The sequence below is a fragment of the Drosophila sulfurigaster genome, chromosome 2R (assembly GCF_023558435.1).
Source record: "Drosophila sulfurigaster albostrigata strain 15112-1811.04 chromosome 2R, ASM2355843v2, whole genome shotgun sequence".
Taxonomy (NCBI): Eukaryota; Metazoa; Arthropoda; class Insecta; order Diptera; family Drosophilidae; genus Drosophila; species Drosophila sulfurigaster.
Window position 1 is genome coordinate 15,599,942 of NC_084882.1, and position 16,902 is coordinate 15,616,843.

The 16,902-nt window shown below is 38.8% G+C and overlaps 2 protein-coding genes across 2 annotated transcripts in view; both read left to right on the plus strand.

The window, feature by feature from the left end:
• LOC133837069 (probable muscarinic acetylcholine receptor gar-1) overlaps positions 1–16,902 on the plus strand; it is a 101,019-nt gene that overhangs the window by 51,214 nt on the left and 32,903 nt on the right.
• LOC133836965 (uncharacterized) lies at positions 553–1,363 on the plus strand. The gene is made up of 3 exons (XM_062267598.1): positions 553–729; positions 786–1,121; positions 1,190–1,363. The coding sequence occupies exons 1-3, from the start codon at positions 604–606 to the stop codon at positions 1,253–1,255; spliced, it is 528 nt and encodes a 175-aa protein (XP_062123582.1). The 5' UTR covers positions 553–603; the 3' UTR covers positions 1,256–1,363.

Sequence of the window (16,902 nt, forward strand, 5' to 3'; positions counted from 1 at the left end):
CTAGTCAGCCGCATTTTTTCTGCATTGGCTGCTTGACATTAAAAATGTAAATTATTTTAATGGTTATCGAGAAATAAAGTGACAAAAACATTTTGGTAGTTTTTTTACTTAAAACGCATCAAATTGACAGCGTTTGAATAATTTGAGTCTGTTTTGTCGATCTCAAATTTCAAAGAGAATAGATGCTAAGATGCTAATTAATATGCACTGCGCACGTTTGATAGCCATAAATTAAGCACATTTTAAATATTTCAACTGATAAAAAGTGTGTTTTTTTTAAACGTCACCAATTGTTGGACTTGTTTAATATATTTCTTAAGATTCGTAATTATACTAAGGGGAATTCTTAATGTTTGATTATTTGTTGTTTAGCTTCTTTGAATTGTTGCTTGATCGACATTTTTGTGCAGTGTATTGACTAAGCGAAATTACTGAATTAATTACCCCTATGACTTCGTTAAACGTTCGTCTTGTTTTATAAACAACAATCCAAATTTGGGGTACGAAAGCTCAGTCGCATTTCGCTGAGAGCTAAGAGAGCATATAGTACGCGGTTCTCCAAGTGAAACGGTTCAGTTAACGTTCAACTTTCAGACTGCGAAAATGTTGATTTCTCGCGGCAAAAACTTGTTGTTCTTTTGCTTTTTGCTAAGCATTTGTATCGTTTACAATGCGAAGGCTCGTCAAATTGGAGCATCAAATAAGAATTGCGCTGCCAATGGAGATTATGTGAGTATAATACGATCAAATTTCAAATACTTTACTATAATTAATATTATTTCTAGTGCCAAACCCATTACGAATGCTGTTCGAGAAAATGCATGACTTACAGCTATAAATGTGCTCCTATTGTGCATCCGAACGATTATCAATCGACCTACGACAGTATCCCAGACGATTGGTTTTTAATACCTCAATCACGACCACACGTTCAAACCGTTGTTGAAAATAGGTTCAATGCTGGCGCAAATGATGTGGAGATTGAGTTTCAAACTCTGCCAGATGATAAATCAAAAACTGGCACTCATGCTGTGGAGAAAGTGGACAGTTCTTTACCGACAACTTACTTACCTCAACTTGATATAGACTCGCATAGAGCCTGTAGAAATATTGGCAGCGAGGTAAGTGAGCTTGGCCTCAATACGTGTGTTTTATGCTCACCTTTATTTTTGACTTTCGATCTTTACAGTGCTCAGATAACAGGGAATGCTGTACACAGCGTTGTCACTCCTACCTTCACAGGTGTGTCACCTAAATTGGTATCGCAAAAACAATGTACTCATATTTTTAATACGTGTGTGTACATTCTATATATATTACTTATTCTGCATGACTAATAAAAAAAGCAATCTTAAACAATAAATGTGTCACTTTTATAACGGCTAAATGAACAGCATCATCGGGTTGTACACTCTTAATTATGCATTTGCATTTTCCACTGGTTTACGATAACCACAAACTGCGATTGTAATATTTAATTAATCAAAAATAAACTGTAATGTATACAAACAAAAAGAAAACGCTACATTTAATACAAAAACAATTGCGAACATGAATGGGTTTTAATTTTGTGGGCGGGGAAATTTATTTGCATGTGTCATTGAGTTAAACTTAAGCAAAGATTAAGCACATATTATTGTTTCATTTTAAAAATACCACAAAATGCTTCAACTGCAGTTGATAAGTTTTAATCATGCATACAATACCCCTATACATACAGTATAGCTCTATCTACACATACTGCAACTTAAGGTTTATGAACTTTGCCCGTATATGAATACTTTCTATGTGTTTGTCATATATATAAATTTCATTGAGTTTATCTAAAATACAGTTAACATGTTTCAAAACATTATAAACAACATCCTTGACACAATATAAACGCGTTGAGTCAATTCTTTTGAAGTGGCAAACCTAAGGTAAAGCAGTAGTCAAACATTGATTAATATCTACACTGCGTTATCTGCGATATGTACCTGGCCCATTTCATTGCGTTGACTTTCAATATTTGCGGAGTAACTCGACTGGGTCAACATTCAATTATCTCGAACTCTTGACACAAATGTCACCAATGCCTCGCTTTGGACAAATAGTGTAGCATGTCAAACGAGCTGAAAACTTGGCAATTAATTAAAGCCCGGGGTCATCTCACTGAAAGTTTCTATTAAAATCAAGTTGGTTCTCGTTGCGCACTTCAGTTTATTTCCAGTTGGAAGAGACACACAAAACACAAAAAAAAAATCAAGAGATGTTGACGCTTTTGCTGCTGTTTTTCCTTGGTACTGCTGTAAGTGACATTTGAATTATATTTTCGACATCCTGCGGACTTTCTTTCATATGCAGACATCTCGGGCGCTGCCCATGAATATTACTGCAAGCGCTGCAGGATCCAAAATTCCTATGCTACCGCCGGCTCAGCTCAATCAGCCATCCCTCAATCCGGAGGATGTTGCAACATTCACGAATATGTTTCTGAATCTATTCAAGGGCATTGCGGATTGGCGCAACATCGTAGCTGCCGATACAGTGCAGAGTATGTGGCAGAGTCCGCCCATTGCCGATATTAGTCATCGTCTGTTTGGAGCTCAGGTTTACAAATAGTTTTCAAATATGTTTTGACTCAACCAACCCGCAAGTCTATGAATATTTCTGTATGTTAATCAGAAAACTTAACTTTAAAATTGAATTTGAATAAGCAGTTACAAAATATATACATTATATAGTGCTTACTGACGTCCACAATAAATATATTCATATAAAGCCTATCGATATGTTAAACAGTTGTGCTCCTATCAGCTTTCTGATGTGATTATTAGCACAAAACATTTGTGTCAATATTAAGTGTCATTACAATCTCCTTACCTATAAAAAGAGCTGTAGTGTATTGTTTGAATCAGTATTAAATTAAATTTCACCTGCAAAAAAATGAAAATTTCCCTAAAGATGCAAATTTTGCTTACGATTCTTGCAATTTCTGTATTTGTAGACGGATTCAGGCATGAATTAATATACAAGGGACATCAAACCAAGCCAAAGAAGGAAAAGAAACCACAGGTGTCGTAATACTTTGCATATGTATGTCTTAGTCTAGATGTAATTAAATTGATTTTAGAGCGAGAAACGTGAATTTCCTACATATAAAAATGATACTCAAGTGATGTCTCTATCGCCAAATATGTCACAGGTGCATTTTTAATTCGCCATTAAGTTCCCCAAAAGATGATAATATTTCTCTTATAGTTTCGCTATTCAACCCTTTTGGAGGATTGTCGCGGCTTTTTACGAGACTGTCGATTAGCTGAACATTGTTGCAGTTTAAAGTGTTTAAAGCTCTCGAAATTCTGTATATATTAAGAGCATATACACATATTATATGTTTTGATAAATGTTTCTTAAATAAATTTAAATGTATAATGAAATAATCTTTAAGTGTTTCCGGTTTGATTGCCATGGGAAGGTCACGTCACTTGCTTTGACATTTATTCCTTTTTATAAGTATTAACTCTGATAAAAACAATCTCGAAGTTTTTTATATATTTATTGTTGTGCTTTTCATGTTAGTTACTGCGAATCGTTTGATTTGTCACACAGCACACTCTGGTAATGACACGGAACCTGAAGAAATCAATGATTTCTTTACCATAAAAAGCATACTCGTACGTTGACAATAGGAGAACATTTTGCAATTGTTTCCGGCTGATTTACATATCCGATAAGCTTGTAAAATTGTGAGATGTAATAGCAAATGTTAAACATCTTTAAAAATTTAAATTTATTGAGCTCCATCAATTTTAAAACTCCGTTGCTTAAATTTAAAAGTTAATTTTGTGTTAAATCAAAAGAATTTCTGATAAGGATGAAATCAGCTAAGTAAAACTTTACTTTTGAAACGTACTCTAATGCAGAATTTCAATATGAATAGAATTGCAATGATGCACGTGGCATCGATTCGGCTGTCACAAGTCGATAGGCTCTTGATTTGTAATGAGGCAGCAAGTGTGTGGCAGCCTTGCACCATCTTCCAATGATATTCATTCAGACATTCAGAGGCTGACTGTAATAAACTGTATCAACTGCCACGCCCCTCCAGCATGCCATCGACAGTAATGTGAAGTGAAGTGTTTGCTGGCGCACAATCAAATGGCATCTGTTTGTGTATGTGTGTGTGTGTGTGTGTGTGTGTGTGTGTGTGTTTGCCGGCATTAACACACTCGCACACACACACATATCGCATGCTGTTGCTGTAACAGCGAACAGTATTTCCGCCATTGCAGACAATGCGACAGAGACGTCATGGAAATTTTTATATTCATAGACATGCATTGACACATACACCTACCCCGACACACACCCACACACATACATATGCACAGACATGCACAGACAATGTGTTGTATCTCAAGTGATCCATTTTTTGCACCACACACAAAGCCAACACAATGAATTTAGACAGCAATTGTTTGGGTTTGTTATTGTTGCTATTACTGTTGTTGTAGTTGTTGTTGTTGTTCATCTGTTAGTTGATTCTTTTGTATTCGAATCGGCTTATTCAATATGACAACATTCCTTTGCTTTGCGTGTTATTACAACTGTAAATACAAGTGTGTTAAACCAGAAAGTAGATATACTTATCTAAAGCTGCTTTTTGAGCATGCCAAAATCTCAAATTGTTCAGCTTATTATTAGAATATGAGTATTTGAAATTGTCCTGTGAATGGTTTAAAACATATTAACTCAAGTATCTCGTTTTAAACACATTATTAAAATGGATAAAATTAGATTCGTTTTAATATCCCCATGCATCCTTGCTGCTTTGTGCTTGGCTAATAGTTTTTGTAGCAAATCTATTGTTCATTCCAAGGCCAGAGTCGATACACGGAATTATTTATTTTTATAGCCGCCTGAGGCAAAGCTATAATAATATTGACTTGTTTAAACGCAATTTGTTGTCCCAGTTTGTTGTAGTTGCGCTTATAGAATTTGAATAGATACAGATACGTGCTGGCGCACATTCGCTCTGGACATTTGCATAAGAATCGCATTCATAGTTCGAATGTCGACCACAATGCTGAGGCAGAGCCGAGCAAAATCAGAAGACGCCAAAGGTAAATAAAACAGGAGCTCAACCATTTGGGTTGCCCGGCAGCTGGCTGTGTGCACGTGTTTCAATTTAGTGCCTCGAATTCATGGATTTTGTGGAGCTGCCGCCGCCGCCGCCGCCGACGCCATCATGCAACTTGGCAACAGCTTTTTGCTGTTCTGTTGCTGCTGTTCCCTGTACTTACATATTATTATTTTGCGCTTATTTTCCTTCACAGAGGAAGACATAAAAAGTGCGGAAGTGTTGAATATATCCGGCATGCATCGAAAAACTGTTCCAAACCAAACCACAAACCGCAGCCCAACACCCGATAAGAGGCCGCAGCGCGCCGCAGCGCGCCAAAAAAAAAAAAAAAAAATGAGAGAATATGAAACACAGAGTAAAACGAATATGGCTGAGATGAGCATGGAGTGAGAAAGAGCCAGGAAATCACTTTTCATGCTATGACTGCTCTCAAAGCAAAAAAAAGAAACAAATCGATGGCGATGGCCATCAAGATTCCATATGCAAAATCGGGTTCAGTTTGATATTCATTTGCCTTAAAGTATGCAGTGAAAAATGATGCGAATATGCGTACGATTTGTCATGTGTGGCAAACTCCACTCAAAAGTCTCACTCCCCTCTCTGTCTCAGTCTCTGCCTCTCTCTCTGCCGCTGTCAGCACCTTTTTGAGCGCTTGCATTTGACAGTTGCTGTGTTGAATGTGTCTTTGGGCTGTGCTTTGCGTCAATTTGCTTTGCTTTTGTGGCTTATGCGATGAGGCGCATAAAACTTTTACATTTCGCTCTGCTGCCTACCGAGGCGACGCTTACAGACACTTAAATGTCGAATGAATAATTTTACATGCCACGCCCAGGCTCAAAAACTTTTACGATCAAAATGCCAGGTGGTTGTAGTTGGCAATGGTGGCGCTGTGAATTTTATGCAAGAAGTTTACTTAATAAGTTGTCTCGATTTCCCATTGCCCTCTGCGAACTGTTTAATTGAAGTTACACAGCAGGTGGAATGAATGTTGAAGTCTTGTCTTTGAATTTCAAATGCAAAAACAACTACAACGACGAGGGTGGTCCCAGCACTACAGAGCAAATGTTATTGCCTGCTGCTGTCAATCTGCATGTGATGGGTCAAATGCTTGCATCTGTTTGAATCAAAACACAGAATTATCCTGATGAGTTTCGTCTATTCATCGAACGGATGATAAAACATTGCACGGAATGTGTGTATGATGGATGATAGCATTAAACCAAAGGAATTCCTACTTAGTTGCTCAACATTTCTCTCCACACATGCAGACTGCTTTAAACTGTTTAAATTTCGAAATGTCAGGGATATAAAAAATGCGTTTGTTTAGTTGGGAATTTCTGAGACTAACCTCGCCCTACTGCTTGATGGCAGTTTGAGTGGTTCGTTCCTGCCTAAGTAAAGTCAACATGACCCAAATGAACTTTTGCTTCCGCCTGGTCAAAACCAGGAAGTTGCCACAGTGCATTGAACTGGCAGAAGCAGCAAAAGCAACAGCCCCACAAGCAGATGCATGCATAATGCGCATACGCCATGGTGCATCAAATTTTATATGCTTGACTTGCTTATCAGCAATGACCTTCATATCGGCCGCAAACCACGGAAGCTGCCGAGTCGAATAAAAAAAATATATGTGCAGAATACATGAAAAGTAGTCTAAAAGGATTTTTGTCTGCCTCCGTCTCTCTATGTCACCAGTATTTGTCCGTGTGTGTGAGTGTGTGGGTAAATCAGGCGCACAAAAAGCACATAGAAAACCTGGGGAATATGTTTATATTTGCATATGTCTAAGCTCATGTGTCTCACTGGGCTTGACAAGAGCAACAACAAAGAGGATGGATAACTTTTCTCTTTAGAGTCTGCCTTTGCCTTGCCTTGCGTTGTGTGGCATGCCACAAAAATTGATTTTAAATGTAACGTTGCCAAAAGCGGTGTCAACGAGTTTTTATGAACCGCAACTTAAACACAAAAAAAAAATGCTAGGACTTGTCCACAAAAAAAAAGGTTGGGGAGTGCGAGATTAAGTCAGATATAAGGCATGGCATGACGCTGCCCTGCGCAACCACACATATGACATCAAATGGCAACTCGTTAGTGCGGCTTTGCTGCCTGCCTGCCTGCTTGCAAAAAAGAAGAAGAATCTGAGGGCTAACAACACAGAGAAGCAGCAGCTGCTGCGGCAGCAAATCAAAGTGAATGTCCATCAACATTATGAGACTTTCAACAGCAGAAGTAACAGCAGAGCACAATGGGATAAATGTGCCCATTTTGTGATTTATTTCTAATTAATATTACTACAACAGTCAAATATAAATTTCGAAGCTTTACATTCTATTAGCAAGTTGAGTGAAATGAACAGAATCATTCTAGTACACGCTTATTATTTTGCCTAAGGATAGCGTACATTTATCCCACAGTGACAGTGGCAACCACCTAGCAACATAGAGGCCCGTGAATACACACACGCACACACACAGAAAGATTCATCCACATACGACACACGACATAGACACCGCCCTACACTCACTCGGGCAAAGTGTCAACGGTTGTCGCTTTGTTTGCACGCTGCGGCTTTGGCTTGGGACAGCGCAAAGCTTTGAGCATTCAAACGAAACTCATTATATGGCATATAAGTACTTGTACGGGCATGTGCTTTCCCTTTTTTCCCTCTAATCGAAAGCGCCACTGAGTAAGGAAACAGATTGCTCTCTACCCTTGCCAAGAGTATATAATTTTTCATAAGAACAATGTGTGATTTGTTATTGATCGAGATATTTTAGCAATCATAATTTAGTTAAGCTGCGACTTTGTCGGAAGCAAAATGCAAATACATATGTTTCTGATATTTATTGAATAGAATATCGAATCAAAATATTTATTTGCCTTGAATGTTGCCCCAATTTAACATTTCCATTTAAGTAACATTTCCATTTCCATTTAAAGTAAATTTTCAAACTGATTAGACGGCATTATCAGAGCATTTAAAGGTCGAGTCTGTGAAAATTTGTAATTTTTTTGTCGCTTTGGATTATTTTGCATGTGTTTACATTTACTTTTGTCAGCCGCAACGCTTTGATGTTCAATAAAACCCGTAAGCTGCGCAAAGTTAATAACAGTATTAAAACCACAAACAAATACATACACACATCCATACAAATATATTCATACTCTCAAAACTCTGGCAAATATATACTCATCGAAGTCACCTTGGCCGCGGGTCTTTTGAAATTACCTTTGTCACATTGAATTTTCGCCAATTTAAATGCAATTTAATGCACAGTTGTAGTTGTAGTTTTAATTAGATTTAATCCACTTAAAATGCATATCCGACGAAATTAGCATTTGTATAGCAAGTGGAGTTAATCGTGGCACAGCTCTCGTTTGGCGCCACATAAAATTTAATGTGCCATTAAACATCTGCCCACTCCAGCGTCGTCTGTAAAGCGTGGTCCCTGGTTTTTGGACATTCTCGCTTGTCGAGTTTTTAACTTGTTGTGTTAATTGAATTGGCAAAATGACAATGCTGCGAGTAGCAGTCTTTTGTGTGAGTGTGCGTGTGTATTAGTGTTTGTATGTATGTGTGTGTGTGTGTTGCCACAGGCTGGCAGCCAAATGGATCATCAAGTGTCCTTAAATTGCTCGGGCTAAAAGTGCTTGTTACGCATACGCCCCGTGTGCCAAACAAAACTTTATGCATCCGCTGACAGCGTACAAAAGCAGATTGAAGAGCTCTTCTGATTTTGGTTTTGTGCGAGCACACACACACCCACTTCACCACACACACCCACTTCTCCATATGGTCAATGGACACGCCCACATTTCGACCATTTAAATAGGAATTACTATATGGAAGTGTGTATGTGTATGTGTATTTTAGCCAATGTTTGTTGCAGCGCCAACAGCATCAACAACTTTTTTGCGCTTGTCGTAAACATTTCACTCAGTTTGTCAGTTGCGGATGACAGTTTCAGCAAAAGTAGTTTGACCTCTGGGAATTTGCTTGGGTTTCCCAGTTCAACAACAAAAAACATGAAGCTTGTTTTTCTCTTTCTCTTCTTTCCTTCTTTCTCTTTTTTTTTCGAGATCCATTTTACTTTGATTCTGCACCGCTTGAGTTGAGTCTGATTCGATTGTTTGCATGTTTAAATATCAGTGACAAAACCTTTCAGTAATCCGCTTAACTACTGAACACATATTAACTCTTTATTATGGACTTTAAATGCTATTTCAATATTACAATTTTTTCTAAAGTTCGCAATTAATTGAATATAGAACTTTTGGATTAATTACAAATTATGTTGATTTATATATATTTTGATTTAAATGAGCTTAGCCTTTTTTTACATTTTTCTTTTAGTCAAACCTTTTTATGCATAATAGCATAATCATATTTCGAAAATGTATTGACCTGGGAATAGAAAGTTTACTGTTTGCAAACTTTATTATTTTGGTCAACACTTGTTTTTTTTGTTGCTGGCCTCATAAATCTTTAAACCTAATTGCGGCCGCAAATGATTTGCAACCGTAATGAGTGTGCGCCATGAACAAGACAACAACAAAAACCACAGACAGCAACCACAATAATAACAGCAGCAGTAGCAGCAGCAACAACAACAACAGCGAAACTCAATATGGTGTAAAAGGATTTTCTTGTCAAGGCCTATGGCAAAGCAAGTCAAAGCGTTGTGACAACACACAGCCTCACACACACACACTCACACAGAGCGGCTGAAGCCACGCGCATTGAGTATACGCAGTGTGTGTAAGTGTGTTCGAGTTCATTTGCCTGCTGGCTTTAATGAAATTATTTTATGCAACTTGGCCAAAAGTGTTGCACTTAAAGCTGCTCACGTTGCCACATTTAATATAATTTTCAGTGTTAATCCTATTTGCCAAGGCGTATAATAACAAACAAAATATGAGTAGAGTGTGTGAGTTACATACTTTTTCTCTCGACTTTTAGAAATTGGTTTTATAAATTTCTCATATTCATAATATAGAAACACTTTCTAAAACTCTTTTATTTAATTTATTTTGTTGGCGTTCTTTTGTGAAATACTCTAGGGAAATCGACTCCCCTTATGCTTATGTGTGTGGGAGATCTATATCATAGGATAATTCGTTGTCATGGCTGTGGGAAAGTGTTATTTTGTGCACTCAACGCCACTTGCCAGCTGGCGGCAAGATTAACTGTGGCTCCGGTAAACTTTGCAGCTTGAGTTGGTGTCGGACGGGCAAAGACATGTTGGCAAGGACACACGCATTGCACATACTTATAAGCCAGCTCGGCTCAGTGGCTGGCATTGCAACCTGGGTTGCAACAGATGCAACAGTGAAGCCACCAGACACCTGTGTTGGCTCTGCTGGCGCTGTAATCCGTCCATTGCATTTATCAAAGCGCCGTAACGGTACGCAATTAATGGGAAATGTGGCATGTGGCAAGTGGCAAGTGCAACAGCAACAGCAGCAGCGACAGCTTTGCAGCCTCAACACACCGTTCGTAGCTGTGGCTCACCTGCCAGCTCTAATTACTCCTCTGACTAGTCCAATTTGCAAGAGATTGTTTAATGAACTCGCTCTCAACTCGAGCTGGGCAAATACAACTCCAGCTTCAACTTTGCCATAGAGTCTCTGTGTTTTTGTGTGTGAATTGAAAATCGCAACTGAAAACCATTGCCGAAAATTGTAATTCTTGCAAACTTGCCTGCAGTTGCATATTCGATTTTAATTTATTCATCTAACACATTCCAGGCGACTTGCCACAATTTCCACTAATTATACGGAAATGATTTTGGCTTTGTGCAGCCAGACTCGAAACTCTATGCAAATTGATAAATAATGTTTGCGGTAACACGAATTGATTTATCTTTCAGTTTAGTTGACTAATTCAAGGGGATTAATTAACAGTCATTTGTGGCCAAATTATATATATACGACTCGCTATAGCTTTGACTAATCGTAAAGAGAGAGCAGAATGCCAAATCGATCTGTGCAGCTCAATCTGCCTGACCATTTATTCTGGTGGCAGCTGTTGAAATTCTTGTGGCCCGATGTGCTTGCCATTAATCACCCACAAAGCAATAGCCAGAGCAGCTGGAAGAGACACAGAGAAAGAGATTGAGAGAGAGAGAGAGTGAGTGGAAGCGAGACGGCGACTCACAAAGTGTCATTCATTGTTGGCAAAAGATAACTGTCATAAACTTTAATTATATTTTCATCATGACAACGGCGACAGCGACAGCGACAACTCGCTGCTGCTGCTGCTGCTGATGCTGATGCTGTTGATGCGCATGATGCATGTCCACATTTTGTGCGCTTCCTTTGCCTAGGACTAGCATAGCCAGCACGTGCCACAGGCGCTGTAACACTGTAACAAAAAAAAAAGAAGAGCGAAAGTGACACTGGGAAGGGATAAATACATATTTGCCAAAAGCATGGAACGTTTCCTTGTGCCGCTTTGCTGGTTGCAATTTGAGCTTGAAGCAAGCTGAAATATTATATCTCGGTACTGCATTGACAGGCCAACTAGTTGCATGCCAATAAAATTGGCATTCAATTTCAATTGTAGCTTGCCATCGCACAGTGGGCAAACACAAATGTTTACATAACTCTCGTACTGCAGTTCATAGATGTAACTCAATGTGCTCCACTGTTCGCTAACGTGTAACTGACAGCTTGAGTTTCCTAGTATTTTTGTTCGTTTTGGTTTTTGTATTTCAAATTAAAAACGATCCACTTAATCCAGCACATGCGGCAGCAAAGTCAATTAAAAGGAATAAAATAAAAATATAAAAATCAATTGGCAGTGTGTGTCTTTGTGTGTGCATCGATTTTAATTCAATTTGTGCTCGTAGCACACAGGGAACAAGGCAGAACAAACACCGACGGAAACTCTACCATTATTTGCCGCTTAAATGCACAAAATTGCGAACGCATAGGGCAGATGAGGCAAGTACTCACACTCACACATACATATGTACAGTGGGTACTCGTTCTTATGTGTCCGTGGGCCGACATTGATTGCCATTTAAGTGACTTAACAAAGTTATTTATGGAGTATGGAGAGCGCGATATATAACGAGCCTAACGACTATTTAACTGAAATTCAATTGAAATCTGAAACAAAAGCTTGCCCTTTCAGGCCATACAATCGCCTCATTAGCATTAACAAGGCCGTCGCCGAGGCAGACGACACGGCGAGTATACGCAACATCAGGAGTCAGCCAACGAACAAGTAATTTGGACATTTAAATAATCATGCTGGCTGCTAGCAACAGCAACAGCAACAACAGCAAGAGAACAAGAGCAAGGACAACCGTCAGCGACAAGTGCCAAAACAACAAAATCCAATTAACAACAAGTGCGACAAATAATGGCCAAGACATGGCATAGAGAATTGGTAAGAAGCGAGTCTGTTGATTGAGTTGCCAAATTAGTTTACTACGTTTAGTGGCCATTCAATTCGTTGCCAAACACACTCACACCCACACACACAAACACAATCACATACACACACACACGAAGTGGATAGAAGCCGGGAAGCAACAGGCGACGATGTTGGCATTCGCTTCGGCATGTGCATGAAGGATGTTGCTGCAACTTCGGGCAATATGTGCTAGCGACGCGCAGGTTAATTGCTTTGGAAATTACACACGGCGAACCCCATATGGCAATTGGGAAGTGGGAATTGGGTGCCATACACAACGCTAATCGATTTATAGAGCAATTTCGAGTGCGTTTAGCGGCGACAGACGTCACAGGAGAAAAAGCGAGAAGGAGAGAGTGAAAGATGTGTGTGTGTGAAGCTGATGTTAGAGCAAGCAGTCAGTTAAGATGCTTATCTGGCAAAGCTATTTATGCTTTCATTAAATGTAATAAACCGCTTAACAGACAATTATGATGCACAGCAAGTGTGAGCAAATATTGTAGCTTAATGAGTAGCTTCTTATAATGAGTCGAATAAAATAAAATAAATATTGGCAGGGAAGCAAAATGTACTATATTATTAGAATATTTGAATAAATCATTACTTACAAGCAAATCATTTTGTCATTTAGTTATTCAGACCTTATAATTTTAAAAAATACGCAGATTATAACCAACTCACTATAACAATTTAGTTCGGTAACATATTTAAAATTTAACAATGTGGTAGTTTTCACAGTCGATGCGAGAACTCGTAAAGCAAAGTGAATACAGTTTAATCTGAGATATTTATATTTTGGTGTCATTCAGCTGAAATGATAACAGATAACAGGCGGTAAAAATGACAATAGCTTTAGTGATGTGCTGTGCTGGGCTGTGCTGTATGCTATGCTATTCTTTGGCCATGTTTGTTTATGCGTCGTTAAACTTTTCAGTCACACGCATAGGATCCATAAAGCCCTATAGGGCACATATCAATGCCTTATGTACACATACACACACACAAACACATGCAGAGGAGTCAATGCAAACAGGCAAGAGGGCAATGTTGGGGCTGAAATTGAATTATGGCACACACACAGATACTGGCACAGCAAAATACACACACACAACGGTAGTTGAAGCTGTAGCATGACATATCGAGCGAGACGTAATGAAATATCTGACTCTCTGACTGCATAACGCAGCGATGGCTTCAACGTTACGCTGTACTAGTAACAGCAACGGTAACTGAAATAGAAATGCTGCCCAGACCAATGGCAAGGATGATGGCCAGAGATGAGGCTGAGAAGGGAGAAGAGCACGGGGAAGGGATGCTATGCAAACAGCAGTTGTGCCACATTGTTAGACTCTTTCATTTTCAGCTTCGCATTTATGTATCTCGCACGTTGCTCATGCTTTTCGTTGTCGCTGTGTCTGTGGCTGTTACTGTAAAATATGGCCACGGCCGCAGAAAAATAACAGCAAATAAAAAAAAAGAAAAGAAAGTATGGCAAAGCCAATGGCACTGCAGGAGCCAACAACCTGTGCAGGAATCTGACTTGGCCTGGTCCTGGCCCCACAGCAACAGCAACGGCAGCAGCATCAGGCATAGGCAACATCAGCCTCAACCTCAGCCTCAGATCGAGCGCCATCGTCATCAGCATCGGCTTCGTTTTATTCTATTGTTTCATTTCATTTTATTGTCGTATGTCATACAATGGCGTTACATTTACATTTCCCATTAAACTTTCTGCTATCAGTTGCTCAATTCTTGTTGTTGTCGTTGTTGTCTGCTTATGCTATTGCTATTGCCTTTATTTTTCTTGTTGTTGTGTAATAAATTTAAATGCTTTGTTTGCCATTTTCATGAAATATATTGTTTATTGTTGTGTTTTTGTCTGTAAGTGTGTGCGAACTTCGATTTACAATGGGCGTGCGTAATTTGTGGGAAACAACTTGATCCCCGATCAACCGAACTAGAGCTTAAAAGAGCTTAGTTTTATTAGTGTGATAAATATCCGCAGAGCATTTAGTGTTACAGCGAGAATGCTAAACTAACATTGGCTTACATTTTTAATTCGACAAAAAAATGTTCTTATCAAATACCAGCGCATGATATGAAACTGAAACTAGACTGATGTGCTCGTATAAATTTTTTCCTGCACTTTGCAAAAGGTAAACAAAATTGCGAAAGATACCAAAAAAATTCAAATATGAATTTATATATGAACGAACGCACTGGCAAAAAAAGAAACCAAAGTTCATATGCTGTACGTAGTTGGAGCAAAAAGCACTCAAGCCATAAATGTTCGACATACCAGATCATGGATCAAACTTTATGCTGAGCACATGCTATGCTAAGTGGCGCTAAGGCCCAAAAAAGTATGCTATGAAAAATGAAAACAAACAGGCAAAATCACTCAAAACAATTTTGAGAGAACAAACACACACAACACACAATACAACAGAACAGAACGGAGCAGAACAAAATGAAATTGCAACTGTAAACGGAATATTGATTCAAGCTTGCACATAAACGGCCCTGACGTGCACACCTACCCCAACACACACATACACACAATCACACACCGACACACAGGTACACTTTGTGGCAGGTAGTAGCTCCTTGCAGATGCAACAATTTGTCATTGAAATGCAAGCACATGAAAAACTAAAAAATCAACGACGTAACGAAAAAAAAGAAAAAAACATAGTTTAACAGCTGCCGACACTGACGCGACGCGACGCCATCGTCGCCGCTGCCGATTGTTGCAAAGCTGTTGCTGAGCTCAATGGTGGCTGTTGGCTGGTGGCACGAAGAACATGCCGCAACAGTAACACGAAGATGCGACGCAACCATAACTGCGATTCGTGGCCATGGCCGAGTGACGAGCGTCGAGCGTTGAACGCTTTATCGTATACGATATTCGAGGACGACCAACAGTTGCTCCGACAGTTGGAGCCTGGCTGGTTAATAGGCAACGTTGTCGACTGACTAAGGCACAGTCCACGTTCGTCCGTTGGGCTGCTCAGTCGCGTTGCTCGGCAGTGGACAGCAAATTTCTCAGTGTCTCTCGCGTTGTGTGTTACACATAACGGAAATCAGAGATTTGAAAATCAAACTTCTTTTGTGGCAAAAGTGTGCAAGTTGCGTTTTTGGGAAACTTTGAAATTTTTCAAGTGCAATTGAACGTTTCACAAACAGTCTGTGACAATTGTTGTTTATTTTGTCGATTGGCGATTTGTTGTTAATGGCCGTGGCGCCTGCGTCGAGGGCAACTGTTGCTGCAGCTGGCTACGTTGTACATGTAAGTTTGCAATCAACATTTATTAATATTATTTGCCAACACACATATACACAAACACACACATTCAGATAGATACAATAGCGAACACTGTGATTGCGCCATCAATCTTGGCATTAAATTAGATCAATCAAACAGGATATGTTACGATACGTGAAGTGTGTTATCGATTTGAGGGCACAAGCCAAACACTGGCTGCCACACAGACGCTCAGCTAGACAGGTGCCAGTTGAGGTACATCTGCCTAGAAAAATATGCTAAAAATAAGTGCAAACGAGCACAGCAAAAGGAAGTAGACGCAGCAGCCTCCTCCGGTCATGCTGCGATGCCGTTCGCTCTAGGATTAAAGCCGTAACTGGAACTCAACCAGGATGCATGAAGCGAGTAAATTGCCGCATCTAAAATTGAAATTCGAACTAACGGCTTATAAATAAAATATGTGGCAAGCAAACGGTGCTCTGAAATAGATTTTTCCCCTTAAACACTTTCTCTCAACTAGTGTTTTGAAGATGGCGAAAGAAAGTTTTTAACCACATAATATTCAATGGTGATGTGATGAGGAAAGTGATTCTAAATGGATCAGAATTCTTTATAGATATAGAAAATATTATAAATTATTGCAAATTATGCTTTTTGTAGAAATCCACTTAAACACTTTCTCTCAGATACTATGTTAAAGATGGCAAAAAAAAGTTGTTATCCTTGTATAATAGTTTATACTAGTTTATTCTTCAAAAGCCAATAATTTTGAAGTTTTTAACATTTTTAATACATATTTTGAGTTGTTACATAAGCGCCTATCTGTATTCTAATCAAAATTTTAATGAGATTGGAGCTTTGAAATATATTTTCCACTAAAGAACTTTTTCTCAAAGAACGTTAAAGATGTCTAAAAAAATGTCTAACTATGTATAAATATGTACATATATTGTGTCATTTATGCATATTACGCATACGTATTTGTATATTTGTATTAAAATTCCAATGGCTACAAAATATTGATGAAAAAGCAAATATTTTTATACATAATGAGTTACACATACTATCACTATTCAAATTATTTCACAA

Excerpts from the sequence above, each read along its gene's own strand:
- LOC133836965 (XM_062267598.1), top strand. The coding sequence starts at position 604 with ATGTTGATTTCTCGCGGCAAAAACTTGTTGTTCTTTTGCTTTTTGCTA. Across the intron at positions 730-785 it reads GCGCTGCCAATGGAGATTAT|TGCCAAACCCATTACGAATG; the intron begins GTGAGTATAATA and ends TATTATTTCTAG. Across the intron at positions 1,122-1,189 it reads GTAGAAATATTGGCAGCGAG|TGCTCAGATAACAGGGAATG; the intron begins GTAAGTGAGCTT and ends CGATCTTTACAG.